General features: G+C 49.8%; 1 protein-coding gene across 2 annotated transcripts in view; it reads right to left on the reverse strand.

The window, feature by feature from the left end:
• The window catches only part of LOC116657453, a 50,468-nt gene extending 47,347 nt beyond the window's left edge, over nucleotides 1-3,121 (reverse strand). For both annotated transcript variants that reach the window (XR_004312524.1, XM_032459535.1), the window contains exon 1: nucleotides 2,314-3,121. Coding sequence is in view for 1 of the 2 variants with exons in the window: in XM_032459535.1 (XP_032315426.1) it covers nucleotides 2,314-3,103 (790 nt within the window). In the remaining variant the exon portion in view is untranslated. The remainder of the gene's footprint in view (nucleotides 1-2,313) is intronic.
• Between the last annotated feature and the right edge of the window lie 15,776 nt (nucleotides 3,122-18,897).

The raw sequence follows: 18,897 nt of genomic DNA on the forward strand, positions 1-18,897 counted from the left end.
ATCATGGAAAATGATGGAGTAGGACAGTTATAGAATCATTCCCTCCACTGAAACAACCATAAGTTGGCAAAGACTGACTTAGTCAGCTTTTTGGGACTCTAAAATCTAATCCAAAATTTACAGCAACCAGAAAGATGCTTAATGAAGAAAAATGGACACTGAATTTCAGCTAGAGAACACTGACTGTCACATTTTTACCATCTGACTCTAATTTCTCACTCCCCAGGCTAGCAGTAGCGGTTGTGGGGGATGACGACCTGCATTCCTGGTGTGGCTTACTAATGCTATGGGGCTAATACAGCCCTTGTTCTTAAAAACTGTGATTATGTGTTTTGACCTGTCTGATGGTTCTCTGAGGAATGGCTCAGAGGTTGACTCTTTTTATTCTCTCCCTTGTCACACACACACACACACACACACACACACACACACACACACCCAAGCCGGAGTGGTTTTCCAGGTAGCAGCAGCATCTATGGAAAGATTTAAAGTCATATACACTTCATGCCCTCCTAGGACAAAGGATGGCAAGTGGGACAAGTGGCTGACAGAACTTAAAAAGCCTAAGAAAAGAGGAGAGGAAGAAGGGTTATTGGGGGAACAAGGGCTCAGAAGGACCACTGCATGTTCTGGAAAAACAGAGTGTAATATATACTCCAAAAAGACCTGTGATGTCCCTAGGCTCCACCTCCAATTACTCTGTGGGCGCCACACAAACAGAAGGTAAATCCTGAGGCAGAGTTATAGGCAGCATAGTTCAGTGCTGAAGAAGTGCCCAGCTCAGAGCCGAACTACAAAGACTGAGAGAGTACTATATTGTTTTCCTTTTGGCTCCAGGCATTTAAGGAAATCTGAATCAGATCACCTACTGACCACTGAGATAATGAAATAGAAACTTTAGAGACCACACACAAGAAATATATAGTATTTGTAAAAATAATCTGGGAAAGCCACTAGACAAATGGACATCAAAATCAAGCAAAGCAAACCATGGGGAAGAGAGAAAATCTGGTTTCCAGAGTTACCACATTATAATACTACAAATGCCCAGTTTTCAACAAAAATTATAAGGTATACAAAGAATCAGGAAAGTACAGCTTATTCACAGGAAAAAATTAATCAACCAAAACCATGCCTGAGGAAGTCCAGACATTAGATTTACTAGATAAAGACTTTAAATATACTGTTTTAAATATACTCAAAGAGCTGAGGGTAACTATGGACAAAGAACTAAGAAAGTCAGGGAAAACACTAGATTAAGAAGATAAGAAACTGGGGAGGGTATAGCTCAAAGTGGTAGAGCACATGCTTAGCATGTATGAGGTCCTGCGTTCAATCGCCAGTACCTCATCTAAAAAAAGTAAATGAATAAATAAACCTAATTGCCTCCCCCACCAAAAAAATACCTTAAAAAAAAAAAAGAAGATACGAACATAACAAAGAGATAGAAATTACAAAAGAGGAACTATATAGAAACACTAGACCTAACATGTATGACATATTTAAACCACTTGAAAAAAAACTATCAACCAAGAATTTTATACCCTGCAAAACTATCCTTCAAAAATTAAGGTAAAATTAAGACATTTCCAGTTATACATAACCTGAATTAGAAGTTCATCACCAGCAGCCCTGACCTACCAGAAGGAAGTCTTTTCAGGTTGAAATGAAAGGACAGTAACGTGAGGCCCTATGAAGAATTTAAAAATTCCAGTAAAGGTAACTACACAGGTAAATACAAAAGCCAGTATTTTTATAACTCAGTATTTTTAGACTCAAGGACACAAACAGATTGAAAGTAAAAGTGAGGAAAAAGATTTTCCATGCAAACTGTAACCAAAAGAGTTCAGATGGTTAAACTAATATGAAACAAGATAAACTTTTAAGTCAAAAACTGCTACAATAGACAAATAAGAATACTGTATATTAATTAAATGATCAATTCGTTAAGAAAATACGACAATTATAAACACTTACTCACAAAAGAGCCTCCAAATATACAGATCAAATATTGACATAAATACAAGGAGAAACAGACAATTCTACAATAAAGCTGTAGAGTACAATTAGCCACTTTCAGGAGGGAGAGTATAGCTCAAGTGGTAGAATGCATGTTTAGCATGCATAAGGTCGTGGGTTCAATACTAGTACCTCCTCTAAAAATAAATAAGCCTAATTACCTGCCCCCCGCAACACCGGTCAAAATTAAAAAAAAATTTTAATAGGCCACTTTCAATAATGAATAGAATGGGCGGCACCTGATGAGATGCAACTAGCAGGATATCTGAGGGCGCAAGCTCCGGGCTTACTCACCAATGTGGTTAACACCCACAGCTGGACGTAGACGACCTCTGGGTTCTGACGCCTCTAATCTCTCTCGGACTTCTGGAGCCACGAAGCCCCAGAGGCCTGAGGGGCGCCGGGAGCAACGACGAAGCCCCGGAGACCTGAGTAGCGCGGAGAGCAACGCAGACCAGGCTGTGGCAGGGAGAAAGAGAGCACCGCCTCTTCCGGCGCCCAGGCCCCGCCCCTTCCGCTCTGCTTGCTCAGGCGCGTCTGCAGCCGCATCCAGCCAGCCTTGTGTCTCCTGCACTCTGAACCAGCAGCTTCCGCACAGGGGTTCTTCTGGGTCACCAATTCTGCTGTTTAAGGGCCCTGGAACAACCCCCAGGCCGTCCAGAGTTTGCAAGGTCTCTGGCCGGCTGCACAGCCGTGGGGGGCAGGGATTTGAGGCAGGAGGCGCCGAGGGTCGGGCGCTTTGGGTGCCAGGCAGAGGGAATCTGGAAATAGGGGCAGAGGATGAAGAGTCGGGGGCGACTATGGAACTCACCCCGCCTCTGAGGATTCCACCATCCCCAAAGCCACCACTTATAGAGGGCCCTTCTCTCCGGATTGAGGTCTTCCGCAGAAGCAGGAAATACATCTGCCCCCCTGAGGGGAACTTAACAGCCGTGTGTGGATCCTGGTGGTGGGACCCAAAGCAGCTTTGACTGAGTGTCTGCCCTCCACGGTTAAAGTGTCCAGCATAAATCGTGACCCCGTTCAAGAAAACTGACGCTCCTGAGACCTGAAACAACTTGTTTGGAGAGAGGGAAACTTGCATGATGTGATGAAAATGACATTTGACCTCTTTGATCTTCCTTCCAAAAACCTATAACCCCACTATAATCATGGGAAACGTCACACAACTTCCAGTAGGGGCATCCTACAATATACCTGGCCAGTGTTCCTCAAAATTGTCAAGGACATCAAAACCAATAAAAGTCTGGGAAAAGTCAGTCAAGAGTAGCCTAAGGAGGCAGTGATAATTAAAGGTAATGTGTCCTGATGGGATCCTGGAACAGAAAAGGGGTAGTGGTAAAAAGTAAGGAAATTTGAATAAACTGTGGGCTATTTAACTTTTTTAAAAAATGAATAGAACATCTAGACACAGAACCAATAAGGAAAAAGAGGACATGAACAACATTATAAAACAATTGGACCTAACAGACCTACATAGATCACCCTAGTAAACAACAGCAGAATGCACATTCTTCTCTAAGGCACAGAAAGCATTCTCCAAGGTAGACCATATGTTGGGCCACAAAAATGAATTTCAGTAAATTTTAAAAGACTGAAATAATATCTTCTCTGACCACAATAGAATGAAGCTAGAAATCAATCACAGAAGGAAGACTGGAAAATTCACAAATATGTGGAAATTAACACAATCTTAAATAATCAATGGGTAAAGAAGAAATCACAAGGAAGATTAGAAAATACTTAGAGACAAACAAAATGAAAACACAGCCTACCAAAGCATATGGAACATAGCAAAGGCAGTGCTCAAAGGGAAATTTATAGCAGTAAATGCCTAAATTAAAAAAGAAGAAAAATTTCAAGGCAATAATTAATTCTACCTTAAGGAAACAGAACAAGAAGAGCTAACTAAACACAAAGCTAGCAGAAGGAAGGAAATAATAGGAATTAGAGCAGAGATAAATTATATAGAAGATAGAAAAACAATAGAATCAACAAAACCAAAAGTTGATTCTTTGAGAAGTTCAACAAACTTGACAAATCTTTATAGCTAGAGTGACTAAGAAAAAGTAGGGAAGACTCAAAGTACTGAAATCAGAAAGAGGGGACATCACTACTGACTTTGTAGACATTTTTTAAACTTATAGAAAATACTATGAACTACTGTATGCCAACAAATTAGATAACCTAGTTGAAATGCATGAATTCCTAGAAACATGTGAACTAACGACTGAGTCAAGGAGAAGTAGAAAATCTGAATAGACCTGTAATAAGTAAGGAGATTGAATTAGCAATCAAAAACTTCCCAACCAAAAAGAGCCCACCAGATGGCTTCACTGGTGAAGTCTGCCAAATCACAGCAATTCTGCTCAAACTTTTCCAAAAAGTTGAAGAGGGGAGAACACTTGCTAACTCACTCTGTGAAGCCAGCATTACCCTGATCCCAAAGCCATAGAAAGACACTAGAAGAAAACTATAGCTACTGCCCCTTATGGCTATAGATGGAAAAATCATCAATAAAATACAAGCAAACTAAATCCAGCAGCATATTAAAAGAATCACACACCATGACAAAATGTGGTTTCTCCCTAGAATGCAACAGTGGTTCAACATATGAAAATCAAGCAATGTAAAAATACAACTTTAGTAGAATGAAGGAAAAAGCATGATTATTTCAATTGATACAAAGAGAACATTTGACAAAATCCAACACTCTTTCATCATGTTTATTAAAAAACACTTAAGAAACTGGAAAAGGGAACTGCCTCAACAAGATAAAGGCCATATATGTAAAACACATAGCTAACTTCAATGGTGAAAGGCTGAAAGTTTTTTCCCTAAGATCAGGAACTAGGCGAGGTTGCCCACATTTGCCACTTCTATTTCACATAGTACTAGAAATTCAAGAAAGAACAATTAGGCAGGAAAGTGAAATAAAAGGCATCCAAATTGGGAAGGAAGGGTTAAAACTATCTCTCATTGCAGATAAAATGGTCTTATGTGTAGAATATCCTTAAGAATTCACACATACACAACTGTAAAAGCTAATAGACAAATTCAGCAAAGTTGCAGGATATAAAATCAACTCACAAAAATCAGTTGTCTTTCTATACACTAGCAATAATACAAAAAGGACATTTGAAAAACAATTTCATTTATAATAACATTAAAAATATTCAGGAATAAATTTAATCAAAGAGGTGCAATTTTTTGGTACAGTATAAACTACAAAACGCTGCTGAAAGAAATTTTGCAAGACTGAAATAAATGGAAAGATATCCCATGTTCCTAGATTAGAAGACTTGATATTATCAAGATGACAATACTACCCAAAATAGCTAAAATGATCATGAAGTAAAAGAACAAATTGAAAGACATATGACCTGCCTTCAAGACTTACTTAAATACAGTAATTAAGACAATTTAGTATTAACATAAGGACAGATTAACAAATCAAGGAAACAGAATTGAACTCAACTAATACCACTGAATTGTACACTTAAAAAGGGTTAAAAATGGAAATTTACATATATATTTACTACAATGAAGAGAAAGAGATGAGGGGGATGTGGAAGAAACCCTCATATGTTGCTGGTTGAAATGTAAATTGACCACCATTTTGGAAGATGGTTTGACAGTTTCTTAGAGTTAAACAGACACCTGCCGTATAGTTCAATAATTCTCTATCCTTAGGCATTTACCCAAAAGAAATAGAAAACTTATATCCACACAAAGACTTGAACACAAATGCTCAGAGCAGTTTTATTTCTAAAAGCTGCAAACTGTAAACAACCCAGATGTCCATCTACAGGAGAATGGATAAATAACCTAGTATATCGGTCCATACAGTGGGATAGTATTCGAAACACAGTACAAGCAGCATCATGGATGAATCTCAAAAATATCATGCTGAGTGACAGAAGCTGGACCACCAAAAGTATATACTATATAATTCCATATATATAATTCTAGAATAAGGAGAACTAACCTATGGTGATAGAAATCAGATCATCAGTTGCTTCTGAGGGATGGAGGACTTTGGCGAGGGGCACAGGAAACTTTCAGAGGTGATGGGAATGTTCTGTGTTTTGATGTGCCTTTGTCAAAACAGATTGAATGTACAATTAAGATTGGATCATTTCATTGCAGGTAAATTACACCACAATGAAAAATAAATTTTTTAAAAGACTGGACAATACCAAGTGTCAGTGAATATTTAGAACTTTCACACACTGCAGATGAGAATGTAAAATGATGCAGTTGCTCTGGAAAACAGTTTGGCAGTTTCTTATAAAGTTGAATATACCATCACCATATGACCCAGTGATCCCACTTCTAAGTCAATTTCCAAGAGAAATGGAAACATACGTCCACACAAAGGGTCTTCTGCCTATGCTCATAACAACCTTATTCAGAATAGTTGAAAACTGGATATTTCCCTGATGTCTAACAAGTGAATGGATAAACAAATGGTTTATCTAATGGAAAACTACTCAGCAAGGAAAAGGAATTAATTACTTACATACTCAGCAACATGGACGAATCTCAAAGCAGGCTGAGTGAAGAAAGCCATAGAGAAAGGAGTATATATTATATGATTCCTTTTGTATAAAACTCTTACAAAGGCAAAAGTGGCCAATAGTGACCAAAAGCAAGTTAGTGTTCGTCTGAGGTTGGATTATAAAGGGGCAGGAGGGAACCTTCTATAGTGGTGGAAATGCCCTATATCTTGATTGTGCTGGTGGTCATGTGGGTCTATACAATTTGTTAAAACTTATGGAGCTTAAAATGGATGCAGTTTATTGTGTGTTGATTAAACCTCAATTAAATTATTTTTCAAGTAAATTAAAAAAGAGAGAGAGAGTTGTCTGACGGGCTGGGGTGGGGATTGGAGTTCAAGCCACATGTTAAGTCCATGTGTGAAATATACATGTGGAGTTTGGGCCACAAGTGAAGCTTTTCCTGAGCTTTCTAGGACACAGACCTCCTTAGATCCTCTACCAAAGTTCCTACAGATGCGTGGGACCCTGCACTCCATCTCTCACCCTCAACTGCCCCCTGGAAGTAAAGGCCTTGGCAGTAAGAATTGGCATTTCCCATACATTCATTCATTTGTTCGTTCAACAAACATTTTTTGTCTATTGGATGCTAAGTACCTCCTCGAACTTAGGTTCTCTATTAAGTAAACAGAAACAGATTCTCCTTCCCAAAAAAGGATACTACTAAAATAATTTTAAAATGTGATTTAAAGTTTCTGAAACAGAATAATAATGGGGTGGAGCAATTGCTTTTAGGAAGGTCCCATGGGGCTCCTCTGAATAGGTGACGTTTACACCAAGGCCCATGGAGGAAAAGTGCCCTAGTGGGGTCTCCTCACTGCTGCTTCTGCAGGGCCCATCACTGGTTATTGCCCAGAGCAGGTGTTTGATAAATACTTAGAAATACCAAGATGCCTTACTTAATAAATTAGCTTTTAGGCAATGTATCAGTCAGTGTTCTCCAGAGAAAAAAAACCAATAGGAGAGAGACAGAGACAGAGGGAGATCGATTTTAAGGAATTGGGTCAGGGGACACATGGCTCATGGGTCGTCAGAGGGAGAATTGTGCCATGACAGGAGCAGAATTGTCCCTTACTAGACTCAGCCACAGCTTTGGGCCCCAGCATCCCTGCTGTGGGCCCCTCAGATGGAGCAGAGCCCAGAGGAAAAGGAACTGCCCTCTCCTCCTGCCCAACAGACTACCTGTCTGCCCCAGCCTGAGAGGAAGGGGGCAGGTCAGAGGCTGCAGCCATCACCTTCAAATCCGGGGTTGTCAGCAATTTGCCAATGAGACTTGTCCATGGATGCCCTGCCTGGACCCCTTGGCCCACCTGAGTTCGCCTGCTGCTGGCAAGTTCTTGGCATGGGGATGGCTTCCCACTTCAAGCTCTTGCCTCTGTCTTTCTTCTTCTCTGCCTGGGGGCTCTCTGACAGCAGACAACTTGCTGGGTGCCACCCAGAAATGTAGGGGACTTGATGCTTCCAAAGAGCTGGTAAGTGCCCCGGCCTTCCCAGGAATGCTCTACTGTGAGTTAAAAGTAAATAAAAGTAGAAGTGCCCTCCTTCAGTTGCACTAGCCATACTTCTAGTACCCAGTAGCCCACATGAGGCCAGTGGCTACCATATTGGACAGAGAAGATTTAGAGCACCCGCATCATGACAGAACGTTCTATTGGGCAGCACTGTCTCAGAGGGCCCCCAGGGCGATGGAGCCCTGGCTTCTGCTCCTGTTGGCTTTCCTCCCTTCCCTGTCTCCCATCCCCACAACTTTACCTGTGCTTCCTGGGATCTTCTCCCAAATAAAAGACCTGCCCCAACACGTTCTCTCAAGGTCTGCTTTCTGGAGAACCGAAATTAATGCACCTATGACATCAGTATGAGAGCAGTTGGGGTAACTCAGCGACCACATCCTGAGAGCCCCAGAAGAGCTGAGGGACTGTGCTCCTGACTTCTGTGCCCCCAACCCCCATCTCCAAGGGTGACATGTGGAGGCATGTGCAGAAACCAACATGCAGGAAGGTCAACAAGCCCTGAGATCTGGGGATGAGCAGCCCAGCCCCTCATGCTCTGAGTGGCGGCAGTGGGGCCATAGCCGCTGGTAGTCCCTTCCCCCAAGTCCCACCCAAAGGTCCCCTGCAGCCAGGCACTCAGGCATCAGCACCACAACCCAGTGGCTCAGGGGTGGGAGTTCCCTCCTAGGGGAACTTCCATGTTCCAAATAATGGCCCAGAGGCTCAGAGAGGGAAGGCAATTCTGAAAAGGCCACACAGCTGCCGAGAAGCTGAGCTGGATTCTGAAGCCAGGTCTCCTGAGACCCCAGCCCTCACTGTACTCCAGCACCCCCTCCCTGGGTTCTGAAGCAGACAAGGGGATCATATGAGTTTGGGCGATGCAGGCTCAAGGCAGAAGAGGCTGATGCTTCCCAGCTGGGCATCCTTTTCAGAGCCCCAGGCCCTCCTCTGGGAGGCAAATGCGGTGAGCACCTGTCTCCCCTTCCCTGTTGAGCTGCCTTCATTCGGCAGGCTGCTCCAAGCCCTGAGCAGGCTTCTCCGTGGGTGGAGATGTCAGCTCAGTGACCTGGAGTAGGGAGACACACTGGGACAGGGGGTCCCGACCATCTCGTCCTTCGCCCCCACACTCCCTCACTGCCTGGATTCTCTGGAGCAGGGCTGGACAGGGTGGCAGTCAGAGAGCTCAGAGCCACAAGCCTTGTCCCCAGGGCACTGTCAAAATTAAATTAACATTTTTTCCATTTCCCTTTTATTGCAAACATATTGAATGCTGTTGCACAAACTCCATTTCTCCACTGGCTCCTCCACCCGCTGGCCTTTCAGCCGGGGCTTCCAAGGCAGGCCTGCAGAAGGGTGGGCGACAGGTCTGAGGCCCCCTCCTGAGCCAGATCCTCCAAGGCCCTGATCCTCCAGAGCCAGGGCCAAGAGCCAGCTCAGGAATGAGCCTGTGATCCCCTGACCACTTACTGCTCCATTCCACAGCTGCCAGCCCTCCCGGCTCCCGGACACCCATCCTGCTCTGCTTCTCTCCCGTGGGGTTAGAAATCCCAGAGGAGAATACGTTTCCGCACACCAGCCAGCAGCCCATGGCAAAAATGCTCAGAACTCAGAACTGCCAGGGCCGAGAGTCACAAGTGGTGCTGGGACCTCAGATCGCAGCATCCTAGCAGGGTCCCCAAGGAGAGGACTGAGGCCTTCCTGGGCTTATTCATTCATTCGTTCAGTAAGTTTATGTTGAGCACACCCTCCACTCCAGGCCCTGGAGAGACCCAGAAGGACTGAGCACAGTCCTGCTCTCAGAGTCCACACGTGAGTGGGGGACACAGCCAGGCAGTGACGGCAAACCATGTGGTAAGTGCAGGTGCTACTGGAGTGTGGAAACCGCTGGGAGGGGACTTTCAACCTGGGCAGTTTACCGAGAGAGGAAGGTGCATTCCAAGCAGAAGGAAGGGCAAGTAAAAGAAGCAAGAATCGATATGGCCTGCTTGGGGGTGATGGGCTTTTGGAGATGGATCCAACATAGGTGGGGGTGTTGGGTCAGGCTGGAGGGGTGGTCAAGGACCTGGCTGCAGAGGGCCCTGGGGGGGCCTATGAGCAATGAGGAGCCAGAGAAGGGCGTTGCACTGGGGAGGGTCAGGTTTGCGTTTGAAGGAGCTCCCTCTGGCTCCCCGTGGAGGGCCAGCTGGAGGGGCAGAAACCAGCGATGCAGATGTTGCAATAGTCCCAGTGGATAAGATGAGCTCAGTATGAAGGCAACGGCAGCAGAGAGAGAACAAAGTCACGGGATCACACGGATTGGCCTTGGTGGAAGGGTGGGGATGAGGGAGAGGGAGGAGTCTCAGGTAATGCCCACATCTCTGCCAGGGAATCAGGTAGTTGGGGGGTTCACTGAAGGGAGGAGCCTGGGGAAGGAACAGGCTGGAGGAGCCTGGACAGAGGGCCTGTGGGTCACCCAGGTGGGCGTGTCATCTTGTTTCTGGATATGCTGGTCTGGAGCCCCAGGGAGGGCTGAGCTGGAGATCCAGTCCAGGGAGAACTGGGGCAGTCATCAGCCCCAGTGTTTGATAATCAGGCTGCTGGCCCGGAAGGAGGACGGTAAGAAGAAAAGGGGGTCTGAGCTGACCACCAGCATGAGGAGCTCAAAGGGAGGGTCTGGGGGAGGCAGGAAGAGAACAGGGTGGGTGGGGTCTTCATGAAACGCAGAGTTGGGGGGCAGCAGGATAGGGGAGCAGTTGCACTCAGCCGCAAGAGCTCCAGCGTCCATCCCTCCGGCCGTGGAGGACTGGGGACAGAAGCCAGACTAGAGAGGGTTTTAGAGAGGGTGGGCAGTGAGGAAGTTGGGGATGGGAAATGTAAACAACTTTTTGAAGAAACCCGACGATGGATGGACTGATGAAGAAAGCTTGGGGGCGAAGGTGAGGGAGGGTGGCACCAAGAGGAACTTCTCTCATTTTAAGATGAGAGAGAACTAAGTGTGATGATGTGCTAAGGACAAGGAAGCCTTTGCAAACACAGGAGAGCAGGGTGATTGCTGGGGTGAGGTCCTGAGGACACCAAGCACTCGGTGGGCAGTTTTTGGACAAGTGCGTGAGCAGGTAGAGATGGTGGGAGCATGCTTGGGCATCACGCAGGCTCCCTCTGTGTTGGGGGCAGAGAGAGGGAAGGCCATCTGGGCAGGGAGATTTTGCAGATAGGGAGGCAGGAGTCTCCAGGGGGTAGCTTATGTGCTTGGAGCAATGGCAGGGCAGGGGGACAGAGGTCCTCCAGCGCCTGTGCCCTTAAGGCTCCCACGCTTTCCATCCGCCAGGAGCACATGGATCTGTTGGGAAGGGGCTGGAAGAGACACTGGTTGCTATTCCTGTGTGGGACTAGAAAGGGCCTCAGACTGAAGGCAGGAGGCCTGGGTTCAGCCCAGCCCAACTCTGAATGCACATGTGACCTGGAGCAGAGCCCTCTGCCCTCTTGGAGTCTCCTCTTCACCACCTGCAGAACCGAGCCTTGGCGTCAACGTGCTGTCGGAGGGGTGCAATGTGACTTTCCGTGAATCTCGCATTTCAGACCTGTGGAATTCCGAGAAGTCAATGCTGCACGATTCCAGGCTCCTAAAATTCTATAACATAATTTCTGTGTTGCCACCAGGGATGGGTCCAGCAGACATCTCTCCCCTCAAAATTGCTCTGTCTGCCCATCCCAGCTGCCAGTTCTCCTTCCCTCCCTTTTCCCCATCAACTCTGGGCACAGCCAGCCTCGAACACGTCCCAAGTGAGCTCTTGGCAGGCAGGGGCCGTGATTCATGCCCCTCCAGCAGGCTTCGTGGCTAGCCCGCCCGCCAGAGTATGCAAGACATTCTTGGCCAGGCCGTTTGCTCAGGATTAGCAGGGCGGAGGCGGCTGGGGTTGGGGGAGGCAGACTGTGTTCTCTGTCCTTAGCGAGGCAGGGGGCATCCAGGCACGAGCGTGTCTGAAGTGGCCGCCAAGCTGGCCAGGGAAGGAACATCGCCCCATAAGCCGAGGCCACGTCTGGGACCCAGACGGCGAGGCTGGGGCAGGGACATTCAAGGAAGACTGCCACCTGCTCTGTGTCCAGGGAATGAAGAAGGGCCAGGAGTCTAGGGCAAGCGAGGCTGCTCACCCCAACCCCCAGCCCCTACATCCCTTCATGAGCCCCTTCCACCCCCATCTGTTTCCCCTCTGTGGGAGCCTGGTCCACTCCACCTCCATTGCCTAGACCCCAGGCTTGGCTAAGAGCCCGAAGCTTGCTCATGGACAGTCAAGGAGCAGACACACTCAGCTGCCTCCTCTTCCTGTGCCTCCTTCAGGTTTCCCTCCCCCATGCCTCCCCCCAGGGCCATGCCTCCACCCTCAGACCATCATTTCAGGGCAAGACTATGTCTCCCTAAAAGTAAGCCTCCCAAGTCAGGGCTGTGTATACACACATACAGACACACAGACGCACACACACATACATGAGACCAATGTCCTAGGACATGACATTGCCCTCCTCAGACCATTATCCCAGACCAGGGCTGTACCTTCCCCATCGGACCAGAATCCCAGGTCTCACCTCTCCCTCAGTGATGACAGGAGAGGTGGGATCGGGGTCTGTCACAGCCAGAGAAGAGAGATGATGGAGGTTGCCAGGTCCCCACCCACCCCTGGGGCTCACCTGGTCCCCAGAGGAATCTCTGTGCCAAGGACAGGTAAAAACAGTTCCCGACTTGGGGCAGGAGGCCTAGGCTGGACTGGTCAGGGAGGGGAGGCTTCCTGGGAAGGTGACTTTGAAGAAGGGTCTGTGGGCGGGGAGGACTGAGCTGGGGCAGCTGGTAGCCTTTTTGTGTCCGGGGAGGGGCCAGCTTTCCATCTGCCTCCCTGCAGGCTGGGGCGCAGATGCCTCCTCCTCCTTTTCCAGGGCCCTGAGACCCACTGAGGGCAGAGGAGAGGGCTTAAGCTTTGGGTCAGTTGCACCTGAATCCAACTCGGGGTCCCATCCTTACATGACTTGACCTTTCTGTGGCCAGCTTTGCTCATCTGGAAAACAGACAGTAACCCCTACACTGGGAGTCCTCGCAGTCAGTGGGCAACATTTGTGAAGACCCCTGGCAAACACGGTTGGCCTGAAATCCATCGTGGTTCTTTCCCTCGGTTGGCCACAAGTAACCCCAGGTGACAAAAGGGCCAAGGCACAGGAAAAACAAGTGTGAATCCAGCTTCTCCCCACATCCCACATCCAGCCACAGGTCCTTTAGGAAGTGGCTGAGACAAAGCAGAAAGGCGGGCGGGGAGAGAGCTGGATGGCCTTGGGAGAGGCGGCCTCGGTGGCCCACAGGGAAGGACGGCCCCCGCCAGTAGGAACCCCAATCCCCGGAAACTCAGGGCTTCCTCATGAGCCCATTCTCTCCCCAGGCTCCCTACTGGCCAACACCTCCCTACACAGGGCAACGCCAGGGACCTAGGTTGACCCAGACATGGTTGTACCCTCCTGGAGCCCTGGGACCAGGATGGGAGTCAGACCCCATAGTGCAGTGGAGCAGAACTGGGCAATGGAGGGTCTGAAGGTCTGAAAGTCACACCTGGGAACCAGGGACCCATTACTGGCCCAGGAAGGATGGGGGCAGGGGAGGCTGTTCTCAGCCTCTAGGGAAAGGCTGGGCCTGTTGGGGATGGGAGGCCCAAGGGTTTGGTGCAAGACCCCAGGTATCACATCACATTGGCCAGAGCCTCTGGGCCGAGGGGACACAGCAGGGGCTCAGGAGCCTTGTGCACAGATGGGCAAGGAGATACCTGACATCCCGAGGGTGGGTGGAATCACCCAAAACTGCAGTGAAAAAGGAAAGCTCCCAGGGGACACAGAAAGGGGGGTGTTGCTCTACCTTTGCCTCACCTTTTGTCCCCTGAGACTGAGAGACAAAGGACTGGGTCTAAATTTGGCTGTGCCATCAACCAGCCATGGGACAAGCCATTGGACAAGATTCTTAACGTGTCTGAGTCTCAGTTTTCTCATCTATAAAATGGGACTGATGATAAAACACAGGGCCATTGGCTAAGTCAGGAAAGGGCCTGGCACTGAGAAACAGTAGCGGTGGTCATGGGCACCTTAACATTCATCATCTCCAGGCCCCTCTGAGAAGCACCCAGAGGCCCCAGCTCAGGGTGGGCAGTTCAAACCAGATGCTGCAAGTTCCAGGCCTGGAGCCACTGCGAGACAGCGGCAGGGGTCCTCAGACCTCAGCACCACCCAAGCAGGAATGAAGGAGGGACAGGGGCCCAGCTAGAGCTGGCATGCTTCCAGCCCTGGTCCATTCCTGATCTAAGGACTAAGACCTCTCCCCACCGGGGCGCCCAGCCAAGTCCCTCCAAGATGGGCCCAGATCCGAGGTTAGCTCAGCCAAGCCAGGGACAGACCTCGCTCCCTGTTCAGGCCTTAAAAGTCCACTGGACTGAGCTCCTCTCCCACAGCGGAGGGGCCAGCATGTACAGAAGCTGCATTCCCAGCATGCCATGGAGGGGGAGGCAGCCGGAGGTCTCCCCAGAAAAGGCCTAGCTCCAGGCCAGATCCTGGGAAGAGGCCACAGCACCAGGACCAGGGGCGGCCCAGCTGCTTGGAGCTCCACTGAGTGCCTGGCAAATCCAGCCCCAGTGTTGGGGGAGGGGGGGAGGGAGGGGGGAGAGGGTGCAGTTAGGATAGGACTTAATAAGAGGGAGGGGGACAGTGAGGGGAAGGGGCTCAAACAGAGAAGAGGCTTGGTGACGGGGGAGGAGCCTCACTGCAGGGTTCTCATGGAGTGTGCTCAGCAAGAGGCCCAGGCCCTCCCACCCTCCCTCTCACACCCCTTCTCGTCCGGCTCAGCCGCACAGCTCTCTCGGGGCCACCCATTCTAGGCCATACCCTCTGTCCTCCTGCCTGCCTGGCCCTGACCAGCCTGCGTGTCCCTCTCCATCCAGGGCCTCAGGGAAGTCCAGGACAGAATGGTCGGAGGACTGGGCCCTCTCTGAGGACGTCTCGGCAAAGGCCTGGGCAGTCCAGGTAGGGAGGGATTCGGGCTCCAGGCCCTGTTTGGGCTCTGAGGCTATAGTGCAGAGGCACAGGGACCCCTCCCTGGTGTTGCTCTGAGGTCAGAGGGGTCATAGGCTGAGAACCAGGTCACTGCACACACAGAGACCCGAGCGACAGGGGGTCAGCTCCAGGTGTGAGCAAGCCCAAGGAGCAGGGGTCAGCTCCCTCTGGAAGCCCAAGGAAGCCTGCCTGGAGGAAGAGGCATGACCCTTGACTTGGCTTGAGGGACAGAAGGCCAGGGAAAGAGGCCTGGCCGTGGGGAGTGGAGGGGTCGTTCAGGGGAAGGTGTGTGGCAGGCATGGCAGGGAGAAGGGCAAACTGGGGCTGCAGAAGTGGATAGACGCTGCCCCACACAGCCTGGCAAGTGTTGCCAAGTGGGTAGGATTTCATCTTAGAAGTTGGGGGGCATAGACACAGGTATGTAGTCAGGAGAGAGACTGCCTGGGAGAGGGTCCCCTGAGGAGCAGGAGAAGGAAGAGGGGGCCCTTGGCAGGGCCTGTTACTCCTCTGCCTCTTAAGGGTGAGGCATTTTCTGGACCCTGCCCCCCACCATTTCATCCATGGATGATGCGCTGTAAAAAGGGGGATGGGGTGGTTCACCAGTCATCCTCAGGCTCTGTCCAAGATCAAGGGTGAGATAGGCTCTCAGGCCCCAAGTCCTATAAACCCAGAGGGGCTGTGGGTCATATAGGGGGCCATTACAGCTGGACCCATTCCTTCCCCACCCTTCTCACCACCCACCCCCAGGAATGCAAGTTGCCCTGGAAATACTGTTTAGGTACAAACACTTCTTCAGGAGATATCCTGCGGGAGAGGGTGGAGGAGCAGGCCAGCTGGGAAGAGGCCAGAAGGTGGGGGGCATAGAGAGACCCTCTTGGTCACCAAGTAGCCCTGGTCCCTGGGGAAGGTGGGGCAAGGGCTGAAGCTGCTTTTCTCATGGCCCAGGGGGAAAGCTAGGGGCGGAGGGAAGAGTAACAGCAGAAGGAGAAGAGCCCTGGACCAGGGTACCAAGGCCTGGATTCTACAACCAAATCAGCTAATGGCTTTGGACCTCAGTTTCCATCTCTGAAAAATGGACAGATTATCCCGAAGGCCCATTTGACCTTGATTTTCTAGTTCCCATGTTCTCTGCTGCTGTCAGGGTTTTCCCCAGGGAGAGAGGGGTCCAGAGGCCTTTTTGGCTCAGCCCCTTGCAGAAGTCCCACTCTGCTACCCTCGGTGTGGCCAATGTGAGAAGGAGCAGCTGGTTAGGGTACATGGGGGTGCCATCAGGGGGCCAGAGCTGGGGAAATAGCCTGGAAGGACAGGGTGGGGAGGACTTTGGAAATTTTTAAAACCTTGACAGCTGGAGCCCCGTGAGTCAGTGGGGCAGATGGAAGTGATTAGGCGCTGGCGGGAGGTGCAGTGTGCCGGAGAAGGGAACCAAGCATGAGGGCTCGGAGCTCAGACCCCAGCGGGTGGCTTCCTCCCAGCCGCACCGTCATCGTGGGCCTGGGGCTGCTGTGCATGTTTGGAGGCAAGGCTGAGCAACTAGGCTCATGTGCTGGGGGACCAGGAGGCTAGAGGCGGGACCCCCCCCCCCAGGGAAGAGAGAGGACCCCAGGGCAGGAGAGAGGCATGGGACACAGGGTGGGGGGCCTCCTGCTATTGGATCCATATTGCTGGCTGTCTAGAGGAGGGAAGGTTCTCAATGCCTGCTTCTCATATCCCAGAAGGCCCTAGAACTTCCCCTAGTGGTAATGCAAACAGCTGCCCCCAAATCCAATCATATACTACCCCACTCCCAGGGAGGCTACTCTTGTGTACCTCAAATGACATCTCATCTCTGGGCAAGGGGAAAGCAGAGAGTAAGGCATTTTCCAAAGAATTCCACTTTAAACTATTTCTGGAGCCCTCCTGGGCCAGGCCTGGGCTGGGTTCTGAGGATTCTGAGAGAGAGCCACTGAGTCCCTGCCCTTGAGAAGTGTCTGGTCAAGCAGAGGAGACTGGTTGTTACATCCAGGGGAGAAATGTGGCCATGGAGAACCAGAGGGCCTGAGAATGGTCCAGCTGAGCCTGTGTGGCTTCACACAGGACAGGGAGGCAGAGAGCTGGGCCTGGTCCTGGAGAGATGCTGGGGAGGAGGGAAGCCAGCAAGAGGCATGGGCCAGGGGGAGCATTGCATCCCATTGCTCAGCCCCTGAGATTGATGAGCAAGGAGGCCTGTGGTCTCCCTGGAGCAGTAGGGTGGGAGCCCAACTGGAGCAGACAGAGGGGTGAGAACAAGAAGAGGAAGCGGAGGTGACAAGAACCCACCTGCAGGGGAAGGGGGCTGATATGAAAGGCAGAGGTGAGTCCTGAGGGGAGGTACTGGGAGGATGGGGGACACCCAGGCAAAGCCTCTCAGGACCCAGAGCTCAGAACCCTCCCAGTGCAGCTAGAGCCACATCAGGACTGTTCCCTCCCCCTCTCCAGGCCTCAGTGGTCTCATGAATCCAATGTTGGGCAAAATCCAATGTACGTGCAGGCCCTCCCCACAGACTCACCAATAACTCCTCAAATCATCCCAGTACTCAAGCATGAGCACAGCTGCGGGGCACCAAACCCAGCCTTTTCCAAAGCATCTCGTAGGCTCCATTTCTCCCCAAGCACCCCACCCATCCTCTCAGTGTTCAGCAAATATTGGCTGATGGCTGCTCTGTTCCAGGCCTGTGCGAGGTTCTGTGGTATGGAAGAAAACTAAGTGTGATCCTGGCCGAGGGAGGGAGACAGACAGAGTGTCCTGGATGCTGTGGTTAACATCTGGAAGGAGCCATTACTCCACCTAAGAGGTGGGGATGCTGTGTTAAAGAAGCAAGTCTGGCATAAGGGGCAGGAGTTCACCAGGCAGGCCTGGGAGAGGGGCCATCAAGGGCACAGAGTTGGGGCGGACAGAGGGTCTGTAGGGGGCCTCACAGAGGGTGCAAGGCAGATCAGAGGAGAGGGCAGAAGTGGGCAAAGTTAGGCTGTCAGCACCCAAGAGCTGTCCCTGGAGGACACAGAGGTTATCAAAGATTTTAAAGAGGGAGGATCAATGTTGTAGGAAAATTACTCTGATGGCCTGTGAGCAGGCCAGGATAAAGTTCAAATTTAGTGGGCATGAAGAAGAGAGACACACAGGGGAGCTTAGGAGGTAAAAAAAAAAAATCTCTAGGATTTGGTAACAGCACATAGGAAGTTGAGTAGGGGGAGAAGGACGTGTCTGGGAAGCCGGGAGGATAGACATGCTGCAGGTGGAGATGAAGGCAGCAGAGGAAGAGCTGAGCCTCTCTTGAATCTGATGGCTTTGCAGCATCTGGGATATCTCAGTAGAGAAGACCCACAAGGGCTGTCAGCACAGAACTAACAATGAAGAATGAAGGGTCTTAAATAGAAGGACAAAGATGGGGCATCACTAGAGGCTTTAAGCAGGGAAGTAACACAATCAGATTTTGAAGAATCATTTGAGCAGCAGGGAGGAAGCTAGCCTGGGCAGAGAGAGACCAGAGGTAGGGAGATTGAGAATGAGGATGAAAGATTCCCCTAGAGGCCAGGGCCCCAGCAGTGGGTCCTAGAGCAGAGACTGGGAAGCCACTGAAGCTTAAGGATCACAGGTGGACCTCACTTTTTACATAAGATCTTGACAAGTTAGGTAGTAAATAAATGATGCTTAGGCCAATGCCTTATATTCAATCCTATTTTAAATGACTCAGTTCAGAAATGAAATAAAGAAAAAAATTTCATTTACAATAGCATGAGAAAGAAAAAAATGCTTAAAT

This window comes from Camelus ferus, chromosome 18 (assembly GCF_009834535.1).
Source record: "Camelus ferus isolate YT-003-E chromosome 18, BCGSAC_Cfer_1.0, whole genome shotgun sequence".
Taxonomy (NCBI): domain Eukaryota; kingdom Metazoa; phylum Chordata; class Mammalia; order Artiodactyla; family Camelidae; genus Camelus; species Camelus ferus.